The sequence below is a fragment of the Trichechus manatus genome, unplaced genomic scaffold, assembly GCF_000243295.1.
Source record: "Trichechus manatus latirostris isolate Lorelei unplaced genomic scaffold, TriManLat1.0 scaffold00159, whole genome shotgun sequence".
NCBI lineage: Eukaryota > Metazoa > Chordata > Mammalia > Sirenia > Trichechidae > Trichechus > Trichechus manatus.
Genome location: NW_004444095.1, coordinates 6,088,640 through 6,110,280, shown reverse-complemented (window position 1 = coordinate 6,110,280; position 21,641 = coordinate 6,088,640). Strand labels below are relative to the sequence as shown.

The 21,641-nt window shown below is 36.8% G+C and overlaps 1 protein-coding gene across 1 annotated transcript in view; it reads left to right on the top strand.

Moving 5' to 3' along the window:
- CFAP47 (cilia and flagella associated protein 47) overlaps positions 1-21,641 on the top strand; it is a 431,188-nt gene that overhangs the window by 154,883 nt on the left and 254,664 nt on the right. Inside the window, exon 33 of the mRNA XM_023740562.1 lies at positions 7,901-8,093. Coding sequence (XP_023596330.1) covers positions 7,901-8,093 — 193 coding nt within the window. The remainder of the gene's footprint in view (positions 1-7,900; positions 8,094-21,641) is intronic.

Here is a 21,641-nt window from a genome sequence, read left to right as displayed (position 1 = left end):
TCTTCTGGTGCTTGTGCATTGTTACTTATGGTTCGTATTGTGTTTATGCCATGTGTTAGGGCTCCTAGAGTTGTCCCTATTTTTTTCTTCCACGATCTTTATCGGTTTTGATTTTATATTTAATTCTTCAATCCATTTTGGGTTAGTTTTTGTGTATGGTGTGAGGTATGGGTCTTGTTTTAGTTTTTTGCAGATGGATATCCAGTTATGCCAGCACCATTTGTTGAAGAGACTGTCTTTTCCCCAATCAACGGACTTTGGGCCTTTGTCATATATCCACTGTTCCTAGGTGGATAAATTTATGTCCAGAATCTCAATTCTGTTCCATTGGTCTATGTATCTGTTGTTGTACCAGTACTAGGCTGTTTTGGCTACTGTGGTTCTAAAATCAGGTAGTGTGAGGTCTCCCACTTTGTTCTTCTTCTTGAGTAATGCTTTACTTATTCGGGGCCTCTTCCGTTTCCATATGAAGTTGGTGATTTGTTTCTCTATCTGATTAAAAAATGCCGGTGGAATTTGGATTGGTATTGCATTGTATCTGTAGATCACTCTGGGTAGAATTGACATTTTCAGTGTTGAGTTAGATGCCCTTTTTTATATTGAAGAATTTCCCTTCAATTCCTATTTTATTGACAGTTTTTATCAGGAATGTGTGTTGGAGTTTTTCAAATGTCTTTTCTTCATCATTTGAGATGATCATGTGATTCTTTTCTTTTGTTCCATTTGTGTGGTGAATTATGTTGATTGACTTTCTAATGTTGAACCATCCTTGCATACCTGGTATAAATCCCACTTGGTCATGGTGTATTATTATTTTTTTTTATATGATGCTTAGTTCTGTTGGCTAGAATTTTGTTGAGAATTTTTGCATCTATGTTCATGAGAGATAGTGGCCTGTGATTTTCTTTTCCTTTTTTTTTTTGGTGTCTTTGCCTGGCTTTGGTATCAGGATTATGCTGCCTTCATAGAATGAATTTGGGAGTATTCCTTCCTTTTCTATGCTTTGAAATAGTTTGAGTAGTACTGGTGTGAGTTCTTCTTTGGTAGAATTCTCTAGTGAAGCTGTCCAGACCAGGGCTTGTTTTTTGTTGAGATTTTTTTATTACTACTTCTATCTCTTTTCTTGTTATGGGTCTCTTCAGATTTTCTGTCTTAGCTTGTGTTAGTTTAGGTAGGTGGTGTGTTTGTACAAATTTGTCCATTTCCTCTAGGTTCTCAAATTTGTTGGAGTGCAATTTTTCATAATATCCTGTTATGATCTTTTTTATTTCAGTTGAGTCTCTTGTGATATCATCCGTCTCATTTCTTATTCAGGTTATTTGCTTCCTCTCCTGTATTTCTTTTGTCAGTTTGTCAATTTTCAAAGAACCAACTTTTGGTCTTGTTGATTGTTTATAGGATTTTTATGTTCTCTTTTTATTTCTGCTCTAATATTTATTATTTTCTTTCTTCTGGTGCCTGTGGCCTTCTTTTCCTGTTCTCTTTCTATTTGTTCAAGTTGTAGGGCTAACATTTTAATCTGAGCTGGTTCTTCTTTTATCATATGTGCTTTTATTGCTGTAAATTGACCTTTGAGCACTGTCTTTGCTATGTCCCAAGGATTTTGGTATGATGTGTTTTCATTCTCATTTGATTCTAGGAATTTTTTGATTCCCTGTTTGATTTTTTCTGTTGATCAGTTGTTTTTAAGCAAGGTATTGTTCAGTTTCCATGTGTTTGATTGTTTTTCCTTGCTCTTTCTGTTTCTGATTTCTACTCTTATGGCATTGTGATCAGAGAGGATGCTTTCTATTATTTCGATATTTTGGATTTTATTGAGGGTTGTTTTTGGCCTAAAATGTGGTCTATTTGCCAATCTAGCCAATGGTTTGTCTATTTTATTGATCCTTTCAAAGAACCAGTTTCTGGTTTTGTTAATTCTTTCCATTAGTTTTCTATTTTCTGTCGTGTTTATTTCTCCCCTAGTCTTTATATTTATTTTTTTTTTCTGGTAGCTTTTGTCTTCTTTTTCTCTTCCTTTTCTATTTTTTCAAGTTGCCAGTTTAAGTTAATGATTTTGAATTTTTCTTCTTTTATACTGTGAGCATTTATTTTTATAAATTTCCCTCTGACTACTGTTTATGCTCCATCCCAAAAATTTTGATATGCTGTGTTTTCATTTTTATTTGATTTTAGGATTTTTTTTTTATTTCAGTTTTGATTTCTTCAATGACCCAATAGGTTTTTTTTTTTAGTAATGTATATTATTTGTTGTTGTTGTTAGGTGTCATTGAGTATGTTCTGACTCAGAGTGACCCTATGCACAACAGAATGAAATACTGCCAGGTCCTGTGCCATCCTCACAATCATTGTTATGCTTGAGCTCATTGTAGCCAGTGTGTCCATCCATCTGGTTGAAGGTCTTCCTCTTTTTCACTGGTCCTCTACTTTACCAAGCATGATGTCCTTCTCCATTCACTGATCCCTCCTGATAATATGTCTAGAATATGTGAGATGTAGTCTTGCCATCCTTGCTGCTTAAGGAACATTCTGCTTGTGCTTCTTCTAACACAGATTTGTTCATTCTTTGGGCAGTCCATGGTATATTCAGTATTCTTCACCAACATCAGTATTCAAAGGCGTCAGTTCTTCTTCGGTCTTCCTTATTCATCATCCAGCTTTTTTGCATGCATGTGAGGTGATTGCAAACACCATGGCTTGGGTCAGGCACACCTTAGTCTTCAAGGTGACATCTTTGATTTTCAACACTTTAAAGAGGCCTTTTGGAGCAGATTCTCCTAATGCAATGCATCTTTTTATTTCTTGACTGCTCCTTCCATGGGTGTTGATTGTGTATCCAAGTAAAATGAAATCCTTGACAACTTCAATCTTTTCTCCACTTATCATGATGTTGCTTATTGGTCCAGTTGTGAGGATTTTTGTTTTATGTTGAGGTGTAATCCATATTGAAGCTGTGGTCTTTGATCTTATCAGTAAGTGCTTCAAGTCTTCTTTACTTTCAGCAAGAAGGTTGTGTCATCTGCACATCGCAGGTTTTTAATGAGTCTTCCTCCAATCCTGATGTCCCATTCTTCTTCATATAGTCCAGCTTCCCAGATTATTTGCTCCGCATACAGATTGAATAGGTATGGTGACACCTTGAAACCCTGAGACACACATTTCCTGACTTTAAACCACACAGTATCCCCTTGTTTTGTTTGAACGACTGCCTCTTGATCTGTGTACAGGTTCCTTATGAGCACAATGAAGTGTTCTGGAATTCCTATTCTTTACAATGTTATCCATAATTTGTTATGATCCACACAGTCGAATGCCTTTGCATAGTCCATAAAACACAGGTAAACATCTTTCTGGTATTCTCTGCTTTCAGCCAGGATCCATCTGACATAAGCAATGCTATCCCTGGTTCCGCATCCTCTTCTGAATCTGGCTTGAATTTCTGACAGTTCACTGTCAATATACTGCTGCCTTCGCTTTTGAGTGATCATCAGCAAAATTTTACTTGCATGTGTTATTAATGATATTGTTTGATAATTTCTGCATTTGGTTCTTCACCTTTCTTGGGAATAAGCATAAATGTGGATCTCTTCCAGTTGGTTGGCCAGGTAGCTGTCTTCCAAATTTCTAGACAGACAAATGAGCACTTCCACTGCTGCATCTGTTTGTTGAAACATCTCAATTGGTATTCCGTAAATTCCTGGAGCCTTGTTTTTTGCCAATGCCTTCAGCATGGCTTGTACTTCTTCCTTCAGTACCAGCAGTTCTTGATCATATGCCGCCTCCTGAAAAGTTTGAACATTGACCAGTTCTTTTTGGTATAGTCACTCTGTGTATTCCTCCTGTGTTGTTTAATATTTTCCCCGTAGAATCCTTCAGTGTTTCAACTTGAGGCTTGAATTTTTTCTTCAGTTCTTTTAGCTTGAGAAATGCTGAGTGTGTGCTTCCCTTTTGGTATTCTATATCCAGGTCTCTGCACATGTCATTATAATACTTTACTTTGTGTTCTTGAGCTGCCCTTTGAAATATTCTGTATAGCTCGTTTACTTCACGATGAAGTAAATGAGTGCATTATTTAGTTTCCATGAATTTATTCTTTTTTCTTATTTATCCTGTTCTTGATTTCTAGTTTCATACCATTACGGTCAGAGAAGATTTTTTGTATGATGTCAGTGTTTTAATATGTATTGAGACTTGTTTTGTGTCCTAGCATGTAATCTTTTCTGGAAAACGATCCATGTGCACTGGAGAAGAATGTGTATCGTTCTGATGCTGGGTGGAGTGTTCTATATATGTCCACTAGGTCCAATTGACTTATGGTTTTATTTAAGTTCTCAGTGTCTTTACTGATTTTCTTTTTAGGTGTTCTGTTTATAATTGAAAGTGGTGTGTTGAAGTCTGCTACTATTATTGTGGAGTTGTCTGTTTCTCCTTTTGTATTAGTCGGTATTTGTTTTATGTATTTTGGTTCATTGCTGTTAGGTGCATATGTATTTATAATTGTTATGTCTTCTTGCTGAATTGACTCTTTTAATATTATGTAATGACATTCTTTATCTCTTGTAATAGATTTTGACTTAAAGTCTATTTTATCTGATTTCAGTATAGCCACGCCTGCTCTTTTTTGTTTACTGGTTGCGTGGAATATTTTTCTCCATCCTTTTATTTTCAGTCTGTTTGTGTCCTTACGTCGAAGGTGTGTTTCTTATAGACAGTAAAAGGATGGATCATTTTTTTTTTAATCCATTCTGCCAGTCTTTGCCTTTTGCATGGCACGTTTTGACCATTAACATTTAAGGTTATTACTGAAAACAAAGTGTCTGCCTCACTCATTTTGCTGTTTGCTTTTTGAGAGTTTTTTATCTTCTTTGTTTTTTGATTCTGATTTTTCTGTTTTTGTTTGTATTTGGGTACTCTTTTGTGAAGAGCTTGTTTGTTATCTTCTTGTCTTCTGAATGTTTCTTCTTCGTGATTTGTTAATGATTACCACATATGTTACATTACAGAACTTGGAATTACAACATTTAACATATGAACAAGAGTTAACATACAACCTTAACATAATAAATTTATTCCTGGTAACCCTCGTCCCCCATTTGTGTTGGTGTGTCTCCATTAACATCAATATCAACCTGTATTCAATAATTTTACTTTGTACTCATTTCTTAATGCTATTGCCTTTCCATTTGGAGTATTCCCTTGAGTAATACTTCCAAAGCTGGTCTGGTAGTGGCAAATTCCCAGAGCTTATGTTTATTTGGGAATGTCTTGATTTCCTCTTCATTTTTGAATGGCAACTTTGCTCAGTAAATAATTCTTGGTTAGCAATTGTTTTGGTTCAGTATTTTGCATATGTTTCTCCATTGTCTTCTGGCCTCTAGAGTTTCTGGGGAGAAATATGCACTGATTGCTATGAATGCCCCTTTGCATGTTATAGTCCATTTTTCTCTTGCTGTTTTCAGAATTCTCTCCTTGTCTTTGGTTTTCAAGAATTTTATTACGGTATGTCACAAAGTTGATCTTTTTGTATCTCTTCTGATTGAGATTCATGTAGCTTCCTGTATTTGCAGGTGTGGTTCTCTGTTCAGGTCTAAGAATTTCTCTCTGATTATCACTTGTAAAATTATTTTTGTGCTTTTATTGTTGTTATAGTGGTCCGGGATTCCAATACTTCTAATGCTAGATTTCTTAATTGAATCCCATATTTCCTTTTGGGTTTGTTCGCTTTTCTTTGTTCTTTTCTCTTGTTTCTCTTGAGACTTGATATGTTCAGTTAGTTTGTTTTCCAGTTCACTTATTTTCTCTTCTGTCTGTTCCACTCATTGTTGAAAGTTTCTGTTGCTTTTTCTAATTCAGGTGTTTTATTCTTCAATTCCCTTTCTTTTATGTTTTCAATTTCTCTGTTAAGTCTCTCATTTTTTCCTCCATTTGTTTCCTGATCTCCACTATTTTGTTTTCTGTGCGTTTTTTGCTTTCTTTAAAAATAGTTAGCACCATAGTCTGAAAATTATCAATTCTTTGTATTATTCTGGCCTCCCTAGAAGAGATTTCCTCTTCTTCATATTTTGCTTTTGATTGTTCCCTCTTCTCTTGTGATTTTATGTATTTTACTATCTTTTGTTGAACTTAGGCCATTTTGTTATCTTTTTTTGTTGTTTTATTGTTATTTTTAAATTTCATCAAAGGCTCACAGCCCTGGGAACACCACAGGGCAGCTTCTCTCAGGGCTGCATTTTTGCTGTAAGTCAGAACGACCTAGCAGCAACAAACTTGTTGTCTTCTCTTGAGAACCACTAGATTGCACTCTTATTGTTAGGCTTTTTTCAGTGCTGGCTCGGGATTTCTGGATGCTTGGTCTCTGGAATTCAATACACATGTGCAGGAGGGTTAGCTATTTGCAGATGCTGGCATAAGTGGTGGAGCTTGATTTCTTGTGGCGACAGTGGTGGGACCCCTGCACAGGCACTCCCATGGTTTCTCACTGTGGGCCATCACTGTGTTTCCTGGCAGTCTGAAGTATTCCCCTTGCTCTGCTGCCCTTACAGTTCCTCCTAGTACTAGTGACCATTCATCTCAGCCTCAGCAAAATTCAACAACACTCCTATGCTGTGCCATAATCTCCCTTTGCCCCATCCCAATTACATGGCCTGCAAACTCCCATCGCCAATTTGCACCACCTTAAAAAAAATCAGTGTAGAGCTTCTTCAGATTAGCTCCTTTTCTGTGTTTTCTGTTTAGGGTGTTACCCAGCCCTGTCCCAAAATGGCTGCAATGAATGAATGCTCCTGATATTAGTGAGTAGGATTTCCCAGTTTCTGTGCCGACTCTGTTCTTCCTCTGCCCCACTTCTAGACTCACTCTGACTCTCAATACCTCAGCTACTGTTCAGAGTTCTGAGACTTAAGTCTGTGTTTGTTTTTATTTGTTGTTCAGTGTGTTAGTTGCTGGGGGAGTAAATGGGAGCATCCACTCGCTTCATCATCTTATTCCACCTTCATTTCATTTATTTTTAAGCCCAAATACATAGTCAAAAAAAATGTGGTGTACATAAATATATATATTTATATATATAATGAATGGTGATATTATGTAAATATACCAAATTTTTCACTATAGGATATAAATATGCCAAGTTACAAAATTCTCTACATTTTTGTCATCTTAAAAAAGGACCTCTTCAATAAATATTAAAATCATTTTTGGCTTGATACCTTATTACTATGAGTTTTAAAATTTCATTTTTATAAAATGCATTAACTGACAAATAAAACAGGGTAATTTCTAATTCTTGTGATTTAAATGAATTGGCATTCTAATAGACCTATCCTCATATACAGTTATTTTTTTTAATTGGGTAATAAGCCCCTCTCTCTGAGTCAGAATCAACTCGATGGCAATGGGTTTGATTTTTTTTTGGTTTTGTAAATGGCATAAGTTCCCTAGGTGGCACAAACAGTTAAGCATTAGACTGCTAACCTAAAAGTTGGCAGTTTGAACCCACCAACAGTACATGGAAGAAAGACCTGGTCATCTGCTTCCATAAAGATTACAGCCAAGCAAACCCTATGGAGCAGTTCTACTGTGTAACACATGGGGTCAACATAAGTCAGAATCAACTCCATGGCAACAACTTTTTTGTTTTTGCTTTTGTTTCTTTTTGTAAATTATATAATAGTGCCTTATAGACTAAATGTTATAAAAGCAGAAAGTCTGGAATGTAAAATAAGCATTAAGGGGACATCTTATCTGTTCTTATAGTTCCTGAATAGATTCATCTAACCAGAAAATACTGATGTCTTCGTCTATTTTTCTGGCTTTCATGTTTTTCATTTAGTCTTCAAATATTAATTTGTTATTTTGTCATTCAGGTCTAGTAAAATATCTCTCTCTCTTTCAATTTCAGGTGTTGATTTTATCCCGGGTTGTACCACATTGTGGCAATAATATACCTCCCTTACATGTACAAAATACACCAAAAGTCAATCCTTGTTTTGCATCTAGCAACATATATTCTACTTCTGAAAGGGTTCTGCTTAGTTGGATGAACACGAATTATGAAAATACCCGACATATTATATGGAGAAACTGTCACACAGGTGAGAAGTTTTCTTTTCTTTAAATAAATCATTGAAAATTGTAGTATGACAATACAGAAGAAGCCATGGGACAGGACTCAAAATCCATGGATTCTACACCTAACTTCAGCAGTTATTCCCTGTTCTGCAAAAAGAAGCCCACTCCCTTAACATCTTCAAGATCAGTTTCTTCACATATAAAAAGGAAATAATAAAAAATGCTTGTTGAATTTATTGTGAAGAATACATGATAAATAGCATGTAGACACGCTCTAGAGATGAAAGATAGCCTTAATATCATTGGTGGCATTTTCAACTGTTTAAATTAGTAGGTTTAGATAACACTGTTCAAACCTTATACATAGTCAAGATCAAGTTGAAACTTGAGTAAAAAGTATCCTATATGTGGTCATGAAATTTTTTGAGGGGAGGCATGTTATGTTAGGTCCATACACTAAGACGAGTAGGTGTCCACAGATAGACCAGCTCCAGTTAGGTGGCTCTCCCTTGTTCTTTCTCTTGAGGGATGAGACTCTGCCCTAAAAACCTTGAAATTTTTTTGAGAAAAGTTTCAATTTGCAAATATAGCTGTGTATATTGTCTTCCTCATAAGCATTGAGTATAGTGACAAGAAGGATGGTGTGCATGTTAATTACTCCTTTAGCTTTAATATAGCCTCCCTCTTCCAAGTACAAGGAGTCCTGGTGGCACATCAGTTCAGCACTCGTCTGTTACCTGAAAGGTTGGTGGTGCAAACCTATGCAGTGGCTTTGTAAGAGAAAGACCTGGCAATCTGCTCCTGTAAAGATTACAGCCTAGAAAACCCTATGGGGCAGTTCTCCTCTGTCATGTGGGATCACTATGAGTTGAAAGGGACTTATCGGCACCTAACAACAACTTCTAAGTACATATGAGTCTGTTGTGTTCAGATTAGATTTTGTTTTAACGTATAATAATTTTTTTTTTGTTTTTTTTTACACCCAACCCTCAGCGTGTAATACAAACTATAGAAGTACAAGGAAGGTGATGGTGCAATTTAAAATGTGAATTCGAATTCCAGTTGCTCCTAACTTGAAGGCATTACTTTAGAAAGCATAGTGACATAGAGATTAAGAGAGATACATTGACATATTTGTATTTGAGATCAGTAAACATAGAATATTGATTACCTTGTAATTGGTAATGATAATATCAAACATAATTTGACTTGAAACAGCAATTTAATAAGAATTATATCCATAAAAATGTATTTGGCTCATTCAAGTGCACAGACAGCAAGGTGTGAATATATAGTAAATAACGTGGGCTACACAAATACACGTAAAACTAGTTTAATTACTGTGGAGTCGCACTTTAATCAGAGTTATGAAATATGTACATGTATTATAAATTAATGTATTCATTGGTTATAAAATTATTCCAGTTACATTTTACCAATAGCATGGTCTATGCAAGTTAATCTCAAAGAGTTGGCTGCATTTTTTAAGAATAATGCATTATAGGTTCTGGCCCCTTAGCTGTTTTTTAAATGTTTTTTTAACAAACTGAGCCCCTCTGCCTTTGTAACCCTTTTATACTCCTATCTCCCCTGTTGTTGTGTGCCATCAAGTTGATTCTGACTCGTAGCGACTTGATAGGACAGAGTAACTGCCCCATAAGGTTTTAAAGGTTGTAATCTTTATGGAAGCAGACTGCCACATCTTTCTTCCACGGAGTGGTTAACAAGTTCAAACTGCTGACCTTTAGGTTAGCAGTTGAGTGCTTAACCATTGTGCCACCAGGACTCCTTCCTATTCCCCCCTGCCAGGAGCATTATTACTTCCGGTATCTTCATGGTCCTCTTTCTCTCTTCATTCAGGTCCCCTCTCAAATGTCACCTTATCTGAGAAGCTTTCCCAATACCCTCTCTAGCATGTCCTTCAGTCTTTCTCTTTTCTGCTCTAATTTTCTCGGTAGCACTTTTTCAGCTTAGCATATTTATTTGTCTCTTTTCTGTCTCCTCCAGTAGGACTTAAATTCCTTAACAGGAATGACCTTGTCTGTTTTTTTTTTTCACTGCTCTATTCCCAGAGCATAGAATAATTCCTGGAAATTAATAGGCACCTACCAAATACTGGTTGAATAAATAAATAAATGAATAAACAGACACATGCTGGTTTTCTACATTGTTTACCCTATTCTAGATAATTGAATGTATATTAGTATACCAGTTTGTACCTTCTTGTACAAATGTGGGGGTGAGGTTGAATGGTTGAGGTAAAATATGGAAGCACTTCCCATGTTCAGCAGGCACCTGATGAGTACAGTAGTAAGTTTACTAAGTGAGGTGGTCCTTAAGGAGAAGCTCTGTGAGAGGTTTCACTTAAGTTTACTTGTTTTGAGAAAAATTAAAACTCAGTGCCCAGGTTATTACCTCCCAATAGTGCAACATACTCTACTTACCCTCACCCAATTGGTAAACTCTGGCTGTGCTTACAATGTGGTGTAGTGGTATGGAGAGTAAAGGGATAGGGCCTCACCCCAGACCTAGTGAATGACAAACTCTAGGGGTGAGTCCCAGCAACCTGTGTTGTAATAAGCCCTCCATGTGATTCTGATGCATACTAAATTAAGTAAGAAAAAAAAAAGTCTAGAGAAACCCCAACAGTGGTTTCAAGAGTGCTTTTAAATTATCCAAAGAATAGTATTTGTTCACCAGTTACATTTCTAAAAATCCCCCCTTTAAGAAAAAATTTCATGGTTACACATATTATCTTCCACTGCTCTGGTGACCTACAGATTGTAAAAGTGGATGAAACCCTTCATAAAATTCATATGCTTCAGCAAATTGCAATTTCTCTAAAATAATTTTTCAGTTTTTTGTAAATACTGGTCTAGATTTCAAAGTCTTTAATCGGTTTAACTAAACATCAGGTGTTCTAATAACATCAGACACAACACATGTCTGTAAGTTCCACACCAGGCTTTAAAGTCCTCGTGGACACATTCAACATGCTAAAGAAATGAATATCTGTTTAGTAAATTGATGATTGAATGGATGTTTGGACTGATAAAGCTATAAAGACTGAACCAACTTTTCATTTAAACCTGGCTAAAAATCTGACCATCTGACAGGTAACAGGAGCAAGCCAATGATTTATTATTGTATCAAATATCATACTTTACCCTTGATGAGGTGATTACCTCATAAATAGGCCTCTACACAGACATCTTCTGTGTGGATGCTCTGATGTGAACCATTGTCTTGACTTAGTTCTGGTCCTCTCATATCGCTCATTCTCTCCTCCTCTGTTACCATTTTCTGTTGTTCATTACACTATACAGCATTCTTTCTTTCTCAGAATTACTTTCCTCTGCTTTACTATTTACCTAGGATTCTAATTTCATTATTTTTTTTTCTCAGTTCCTCTCATACTTTTCCTTTATATGTTCTTCACACCACACCCCCAAATTCCTTTTTTTCTTGGCCACATGGAGAATGTACTCAATATTTGATAATGGGAATTTCCTGAAGCTTCTACTCACAGTGGCTCCTGCTTTAAAAATGCAAGCCTTTTGAGCATTTAAGTTTCCTAGATTCTAAATGGAGCCCTGTGGTGCAATCGTTAAGCGCTAGACTGCTAACTGAAAGGTTGGTGGTTTGAACCTACCCGGCGGCTCCACGGGAGTAAGACCTGGTGATCTGCTCCCATAAAGATTACAGCCTAGAAAACCCTCTGGGGCAGTTCTGCTCTATCACATGGGGTCTCTATGAGTCGCAAATATACTCGACGGCACCCAACAACAACAATGGATTCTAAATGGAGGACTTTCCTTTACTCTCTGACACACTGTTGTTGTTGAGCGCCGATTCCAACTCATATGACAGAGTAGAACTGCCAGATAGGGTTTCCTTTAATCTTTAAGAGAGCAGATTGCCAAGTCTTTCTCCCCTGGAGATTCTCGTGAGTTTGAACCACTGGCCATTTTTGTTAGCAGCGAAGCACTTAAATATTGCCCCACCAGGGCTCCTTTTAATATACTAACTCCCTTTATTTTCAAATTTCCTCTCTTACCTTTTGTACACTAGCTGAAGGATCTTCTGTTTTTTGTTTTTTCTAGCTCTCTGGCCATTCCTGAGCATTCTCTGTTGCGGGTTTCTCCCTTTCTTCTCATTGAGCCTTGGCCTTTTCCAGTTTTTGTTGCATACTCTCATCACATTAGCCACCTTACCTCCTCTTGTGGTTTCAAATATTCTTTCAGTGACTCCCAGGACATATTTTTCCTTAGACTTATCTCCTCAGCTCCAGGCCTATATCCTACTCCTTACTGGAAACCTCCACTTGAATGTCTCATAAAGAAAAAAAAAAAAAAAACTAAGAAGTTGCCATTGAGTTGATTCCAACTAGTGGCGACTCCGAGATCTTTCAGAATTAGATCACCAGGCCTTTCTTCAAAGGCACCTCTGGGTGGATTTGAACCCCAGCCTTTTGGTTCGTAGCTGAGAGCTTAACCATTTGCACCACCAGAGACTCCTGAATGTCTCATAAGCACCTCAAATTTAACTGGCCAAAAACCTGGCCATCCCCTATCCTTGCATCTAACTAACAACCAATCACAAATTCTTTTTTATCCGATCTCCAGCTTATCTTTTGAATCTATCTACTTTTCTCTAGCCCCGCTTCCACTCTTCTAGTTTAAATCACCACCAGCTCTGTAGCCCTGTCATGATACTTCCCACTTTCAGTCTTGCCATTCGCCCATCCATTGCACACCCATGCATAATTCTTTCTAAAATGCAAATTTGATCATTTAAGATTCCTGCATAAAATCATTTAATAACCTCTTATTAGCCTCATTATCTGCCACTCACCTCAGTGCCTCTATACACTCACTTTTGACTTGATGACAACAAGGTTTTTTTTGGTCCTGTACTGAAAAGCCAGAGGACCTTTAAGGGATTTACACAGATGAATTTGGAAGATGGCATCACCATGATGAAATTTATGATTTATCATTGTTGAGATTATTTATATATGGAGAAAGAAACAGAATAAAATTACAGGCATGGTTAGCTGTAAAAAAAGAGCTGATATTTAAAAGGTGGATTTATATGTAAAAAGAGCTAAGAGATATGAAATTGGGATGACTACTACCTTTACTGGAGTCATTTCTATAGCATCCCTGTGCACTAAAAGTACGACTCTCCTCACAAAAAAATAAAACAGATAAAATAAAATAATTGATTCATCACAGATTTTTCAGAAGAATAACTGCATATAAACCAAAAAAAATCCCATTGCCGTCGAGTCGATTCCGACTCACAGCAACCCTATAGGTCAGAGTAGAACTGCCCCATAGAATTTCCAAGGAGCGTCTAGTGGAGTCAAACTGCCAAGCTTTTGATTAGCAGACATAGCTCTTAACCACTACGCCCCCAGGGTTTCCAACTGCATATAATAAGAAATAAATCTGTCGTTTCCTGGAGATTAAGACCAAATAACTGTTAGCTGTGTAAACTTTTCTTTATAGTTGGAACAATTCTCAGTCTCACTAGTTCTCTTGTCAAATGTTTTATTCTGACATAGACCATATATTAGGTAAACATTTGTTCACAGCCAGAACTACTGCATTTCATTTTTATCACGTCAATTTCAATGTATGTTTCATTAAAACACATTTAAATATGTGCTAATTAAGGCACATAGGTGTGTTAATGGGATGCCACTTGGAGATACAATGGATTGAATTGCACAATAAAGTTATTAGCAAGCTCAGAATTTTTGTTCAGTGGACATTTTAAAGACTTATTAAAGAGCATTAAAATTGGTTCTGTGTGAAAATTTCTGCTTGACCAAAACCAAATATACTTTTGATGACATAAAATAACAGCCCCAGATCAAATCTACAGCCAAAACCAGCTTTATCTTGTTTCAGTGTAAAAACTCCAAACTTTTTAAGAGAAAGTTTTAAAGAGGATTTATTATATAGGAGGGAGCCCTGGTGCCACAGTGGTTAAGAGCTATGGCTACTACCCAAAAGGTCGGCAGTTCGAATCCACCAGCCACTCCTTGGAAACCCTGTGGGGCAGTTCTACTCTGTCCTATAGAGTCGCTGTGAGTTGGCATCAACTTGATGGCAATGGGTTTGTTTATTTATTTATTTATTTATTTTTACTATAGGAGAGAAACCATTTGAATGGTGGAAACATCAGCTCACTGAAATGAAACTGTTCTAAAAAATGGTTATTGTAGCAGCCCAATTATACTGTTTTAGGCAGAATATTAGATTACAAACTGTCAACACAGATCATTGGAAGCAAGCTCTGTTAATCACATTAGCTGGTAGATTTATAGAAGCAGGAGCCCTGGTATCTCAGTGGTTAAGAGCTACGGCTGCTAATGAAAAGCTCAGCAGTTCGAATCCACCAGTCACTCCTTGGAAACCCTATGGGGCAGTTCTACTCTGTCCTATAGGGTCGCTATGAATTGGAATTGACTTGATGGCAACAGGTCTGTTTGTTTGTTTGTTTGGTTTTATAGCAGCAGGACTTGGTTCATAATTGGTTACGTATCTCTAAATGGCATTACATGATTGAATGCAGAGCATAATTGCATTATCTAAATCTACATACAGTGATCACAAGATGTTTACAACATAAATTTTCCAGAATAGATAATAAAAATGTCTTGCTTGAAGTAGAACATTTCTGGGGGATGTCTGTGGGTTTCGGTAAGGCTGGCTCCAAGACTCCCTCCTTAGGTACATTCTTTCCACATCGTGACATGACCACAGAGAGAAAGCATTTTCATAACTACCCATGGTTGCTAGCCAGATAAGGAGCCAGAGATCAGGCATTGTTAAAAGTTCAGTTTAATTTTGCTGAATTTAGCAAGGGGTCTGGGTTAGTTCAGTCATTTTTACTTTGGTCAAAGGTTCAGTAAAAATTTCTCTCTTGAAATCTCTTGATTATTTTAGAGCAAAACCACATCGACTCTTGAAAAAATTGTTGAAGGTGAAGGTGTTTAGAGTACATTAATGAAAGGGCTTGTTGATATGTTATTAGAATAATTACTAGAGGCCAGCTTAAAAAATAAACATACTGTCTGCCTGCATGCAAACAAAATGTTTTCACTTATTTAAATATGCTTCTTGCCTTAATAGGTGGTAATGTGAGAATTAATGCAAAGCCAGAATCTGTAGCAATTTAACTCAAAATGTGCACTACAAGCGTAAGGCATAGGATGCTGAGGATGCTTGTTAAAATGCACATCGTCAAGGTCTACCCATGATAACCTAAATCAGAATTTCTGGCATAATTGCCTGGTAATCTCTACTTTAACAAGTTTATCTTTGGATTCTTGTGCACATTATTCCATAGATGTGGCAGATCTCTCTCTCTCTCTTCCTTTCCTTGTGTTCAGTCAGACACTAATATTCCTAGTGGTTTTACTGAGCATAATCTCCTTTACCCTGTGCTCATGTTCCACATTTCATGGCAGGAGAGCAAATTTTTTTTTCCTTATAAGAAGAAGAATATTGGAGAAAAAGTTTTAAAGTAACTACCTTTGAAATAAAGATGCACGTTTGTATTCTTGTTAAATGAACTGAGGTGACTCAGTACTCTGGAGAGAAAAATGTATGCTTGAAGCCACTGCTGTAATTCTGTAAAAGCCATAAAGGGAAAAACACTATAGAGACATCTTTTTCAGCAGAAAATTTGAGGATTTGAATGTATTTTTGTAGAGAAGCAGCTGGGTTAGAGCTACATGGCAAGGTAGGACTGCTTAGAAAGACCTATTTTGATGACAGAAAACTCAGGAACTTTTGGTTATAAGTGCATTCTACTGAACCAAGTGCTACCTACATCTAACAAACCTACTGTTGATATTTCATTCTCTCACTATTTCTCACTCACTTTAAATCCATTGGTGTAATTGTTTCAGCTTCATCTCCAGTTTGTTGGGCAAAGAGATGTTTCCAACTTTATGTCCTTATACCATCTAATTTTCCCCTCCAATTCTTTCTTCTGACAAAACGTCTTTCATCTTCCTTTTGAAGTAAGGTGGTTATAATATATTCTTTAAATATTTATTTAGCATATTTTGTTTCAACATTGTGAAACCCTCCATATGGAAGAAACTCTGCAAGACCTTGCATGGTATAGGCAATGAGTAGGTTGGTCTCTGTCCCCAAACACCCCTACATGAAATGTCAAAATCTGGAAGAAATGTTTGCCTGTAAAATATAACAAACAAAAAATAGAATGAATGCTGTAAGGATAGAAACAAAGAGCTATATTATTTAAGAGCTGCCTGGTGGTAGAAATATCTGAGGTGGCCTGGATCCCATTAAGGGGCAGCTCAGAATACAGATTGGTTAAGTCATTTCACAAATATAGGAAGTAGTAAGAGATAAGACTTTAAAGGTTGGTTAAAACCAGATTGTGGAAATTGCCAAAGACTTTTTCCCTCACTCATTATGAAGGTACAGGATCAGAGTCAAAGGTTAGGGTAACCATTCCCCTGGCAGCAATAAGGATGGCTGGAGGGGGATTGTGGCAAGAAGCTCAACAATTAATAAATAGATGAGCATATTTTAACACGCTGCTCATGGTGACACTGGGGATAGAAAAGAGAAAATCAATATGGACACAATTATAAGACTAGAATCTATGGACCTTGACTACTGATTAGGTGCAGAGTATGAGGGAGAGTCAAAGATCTATTTGAAATTTCTAGTCTGAGTCACTGGAAGGAGTGAAAGAAAGAAGTTGACTTGGGCTGAAGATGATGAGCTCTAATTTGGCCATGTTGTATTAAAGATGTCAGTGGAAGATAGAGCCACACAGAGACATTTAGAAAGGCAGAATTGAGGTTGAAGTTACTGAGATGTGTTTGGGAGTCATTTGATAACGACCAAGAAAAGATTCAAGGTTAAACAATCACAGTGGGATAGTTGGAGAGGATAATTCTGTGAAGGAGAAAAACAAACAAAAAAAGAGTGATAGATAGAAGCAGAAGTCTAAAGACAATGAAAGAGTAGTGTTCTAGAAGCCAAGTAAACTGATTAGTTGGCATCAAGAAGAGCCTTCTTTCTGTACATTCTGTCCCTGAGCAGGCCAACTGGCCACCAGATAGAACATTTTACATTGTTTATGGATTTTCCAGAAACCCTTGAGAGTTTAGCAGTGGAACTAACAAGTTGTTCCCATATAACACCTGATTAGGTCCCTTTATCAGTTAGGCCAGATCTGCTACAATTTTCTCATTAGAATTTCTTAACAAAGATGGAGCAAGGAAGGGCATGACAGGTGAGGGTCTAGCTTGATAGAGGAAGACATGTTGGAGAGTGTTGTTGTTGTTAGTTGCTGTGGAGGTGATCACGACTCTTAGAGACCCCATGTGGTGACCCTTGTGAGCAGAGTAGAACTGGTCCTAGGGTTTTCAAGGCTGTCACCTTTCAGAAGCAGATCACCAGGCCTGTTCCCCGAGAAGCCTCTGGGTGGGTTTGAACCACCAACCTTTTGTCTAGTAGTCAAGCTCTTAACCATTTGCACCACTGAGGGACTCCATGTTGGAGAGTCAAGAGTAATAAAGTTGGAACAATTGGCTCAGGAGCTCAACCATCCAGGCTGTGAATGCCAAGCAGAGATTTCAGGACTTTATTCTGTTGAACTCAGAAAGTCATGGGAGATGGCTGAGCTGGAGCCTTCTGTGGTAAAATCAGCATTTGATCTGGCAACTGCATGTCCACTGATTGGAGTGGACAGAGATCGGACACTCTTCAACTAGCACACCTGAGTTTAGCACTGAAAGCAGACTGAAATATCTTAGCATTGGGCCCTCTATGGACTTGCCCAAGAGCACAGGGTGCCAGGCAATCAATCACAGTTTGGAGAACTTTCCTTTCCTAACTAGAGATGGTTGCTAAGAGCAACAGTTAAAAAAAAAAAATCCAGTGTTTGAAAACAACATATGGTGATTTGTTCTAAGTGCTGTGAAAGTTAAAAACGTTTCTCATTTAATAAATGGACACGTCTCCAGTTAATAAGGGGGACCCTGGTGGCACTGTGGTTAAGAGCTTGGCTGCTAACCCAAAGGGTGACAGTTTGAATCCACCAGCTGCTGTTTGGAAAAGTTGTGGGGCAGAGGGTCACTAAGAGTGAGAATCTACTTGACGGCAACGGGTTTGGTTTTTTTGGTTTGTAGTGTTTGCGGGGCAGTACATTCGCTCTTATACACTCACCCTTCTGTTCCCAATAGCTTATTGCATTGTATATACTTAAGCCTTTCAGCAGTAACAATATAGATAACATTTTTCACTGATGGACGTTTTTTCACCATAAGTGATAGTATCTTCTTCAGTAGATCATGTCTATGATAAAGTGTCTTCTATGTAATTCCTTTGGGTCCTTTGTTTCAATTGCAACATTGGATTGCTAATGGAAATTTTATCATTCTGTAATCACCTGGTGATTATGAGAGTATCAGCAGACCATTTTGTTAATGTAAAGTGGAATTTCTGTAAGGATTTGAGTACTTTCATTTAACTACACTCTTAAAAAATCCAGAAATTGGGGCATTTTGAACTCCCGGTTCAAAGAACCACTGTTCTGTAAATATCTTACCACTTTACTTATGCTTATTTCAACATTATTTGACGAAGAACTGTAGTTCTTATGAATGGATATTACTGTTTGCATGCTATTTTATCTTTCATTTCATCTATCTAAGGATATCTCTGATTTCTGAGTGAAATTTAAAATGTTCATTTTGTAATAGTTTGTTAAATTGAAGAACATTCAGTACATGTTTGGGAGATTGTGATGGCCTTTTAATAGTCTTAAAACTAATATGGTGTTAATGTTTTAAAATTGTATGCGGTTGAGTTCTTTCAAATGTGTGCAATTTTCAGTTTCATTGAACCAGAAAGTAGTAATTATTAATAAAGAGCTTTGCATTTTTCCTGGAGGTTCCAAATTAGTTTAGCATTAAATATTGATCATTGGTTTTGCAAGAGTGGAATGCACATGGACAATAGAAATGGCATAATCTGACATTTTTATAATATATTTAGGTTGTGTTATTTCAAGAATGTGACTTTCAGTCAATATGTACAAGTAGTGATTAGTGTGAAGTGCAGCACTGAATTCAGAGAAATGCCAAGCAGGCAAAACAAATTTGAGAACAGAAAAGCAAATCATTCTCAACAGTTTAGCAGTGTGGTTCAATAAACTGTGAGGAACCAAGGCCATAACCATATGTACTGGGAAATGGAGGGTATAAAGATTGACCAACAGCCAGACCACATTCTCCCTCTCATATTCATACCTACCTAGCACCAGTGCCCACCAGGAACATACCTATGTTTGAACAAGTTTGATTTAATTCTCACTGCAAGGCGGAAGGCCACATACCATGGGAAACCATGGGACTTCTCACAGTAAAAGGGTGTTAGAAAAGATTTATTACAGGATTTGGGTATTGGTTGGGTGATTTGGTGAAGAGTTCAACGTAGCGAAAGTTTGCCTTGATTCGATGCTGTCAGAAACAGCTGTAATTCTATCATTGCGTATCTTAATAAATCTTATCTAGAGGGTGGAAAGACTACAGTGAGGCTAAATCTATAATTGTTAAAGAAGCAGCAGTCATTTATATTAGCCAGGAAAAGGAGAAGTTTGGTATTTTGCAGTTTACACAATGAGATTTTTTTATCTGTGTTCAGACATAATTAGGAAGTGGTCTTGTTTTGTCTCACTTCATCACAGTGGCGGGATGTCCTTGTATAATGTTGGTGTACTATAAGATTGGTTACATCCAATAACAGAATATAAAGTGGCCTAGCTGTATCTGTGAGATAGGCCTACTCCTATCAACACCAAAAAATAAAAAATTAAAAAAATAAAAAATGTTGCAGTCTAGTTGATTCCAACTCATGGCGACCCCATGTGTTTCAGAATAGAAATGCACTCCATAGGGTTTTGTGGAAGCGGTTTACCAGGTCTTTCTTCTAAGGTGCCTCTGGCTGGGTTTGAACCGCCGGCTTCTCAGTTAGTAAATTAGTAGTCCAGAGCTTAACCAATTGCATCACCCAGGGACTGCTATCAACACTAAAGCCTAACTGCTAGTACCAAGCAATCTCCCAGATGTCAGCAACTGTTTTTTCTCTTTCTCACCAAAATCACCAAATACAATATATTAATAATTATGCTTAAAATGTGATTTCATTTGAATGAATCATTAGGACTTGAAAGAAATTAAAAATTACTTCATTAATTACTACTAACATTTGTAAATAGATGACAGCATATATTTTTTAGAGCAGCAATTAACAGTCATTATCCTTTGAGATTTACCAAGACTTAATGATCAATACTAAATTCTGTCTACTAACAATGTACGACTTAATTCTTTTCCCATGAGAACGATAGGGAATTTGATAAAGTAATCAGGTATTGACTGATCTGACCCAATGCTGAGTTAGTATTAACTGACTCGGTATTGACTGAGGTCTTAAAGGTCAAGTACCAAGAAATCAGTGCCAGTTTCATTAAGGATATACAAGATTGATGCAGAGGGAGAACTTTTTTTTTTTGGAGAGAGAAGACATGTCAGTCCTGAATTTGTTGACTTTGTTGAATGCTCTTCAATTGATTAATACTGTGTTCCTTTTATTTTATTCCAAAGTATTTATAGTCTAAAATGACTTTTTCCCTTAACTAATTGATAGCTATTTGTGTTCTTTCCATTTGGAGGCTAGTACAAATAATATGAACATTTACATACAGATCTATTTATGGACATATGTTTCCTTTTTCTGAGGTAAATACTTAAGAATGGAATAGCTAAGTCATATGGTAAGTGTAGCTTTTAATAGCTTTGTTGAGTTATAATTACCGTACCATAAAAGTCACCCATTTAATGTGTACCATTTAATAGTTTTCGGTATATTGATAGAGTTGTGAAACCATCATCACCATCTATTTTAGAACATTTTCATCACCTCTTAATAGATATGGGGTATATCCATTAGCCGGCACTTCCCATTCCCCCAGCTCTAGGAAAACACTAATCTACATTTGGTCACTATGGATTTACCTATTCTGGACATTACATATAAATAAAATCATGCAATATACGATATTTTGTGAACAGCTTCTTTCACTTAGCATAATTTTTTAACGGTTCATTCATGCGGTAACAACTATCACTATTCCATTCTTCCTGATTGCCAAATAATGTTCCATTGTATGGCTATACCACATTTGTTTATCTGATGGGAAGTTGGAATGTTTTCAATTATTTTTCCCTTCAATTTTTTTTCTGTTGTACTTCAGGTGAAGGCTTACAGAACAAGTAGTTTCTCAATAAACAGTAGTGCACATATTGTTTTATGACATTGGTTAGCAACCCCACAACATGTCAACTCTCTAACTTCTCAACCTTTTTTTTTTTGGTGAAAATGCACATAGTCAAAGTTACACCATTTCAAAAATTTCTACATGCACAGTTCAGCGACATTGACTACGCTCTTCCAGTTGTGCTGTTTTCTCACTTAAGATGAAGGCTTACAGAACAAAATAGTTTC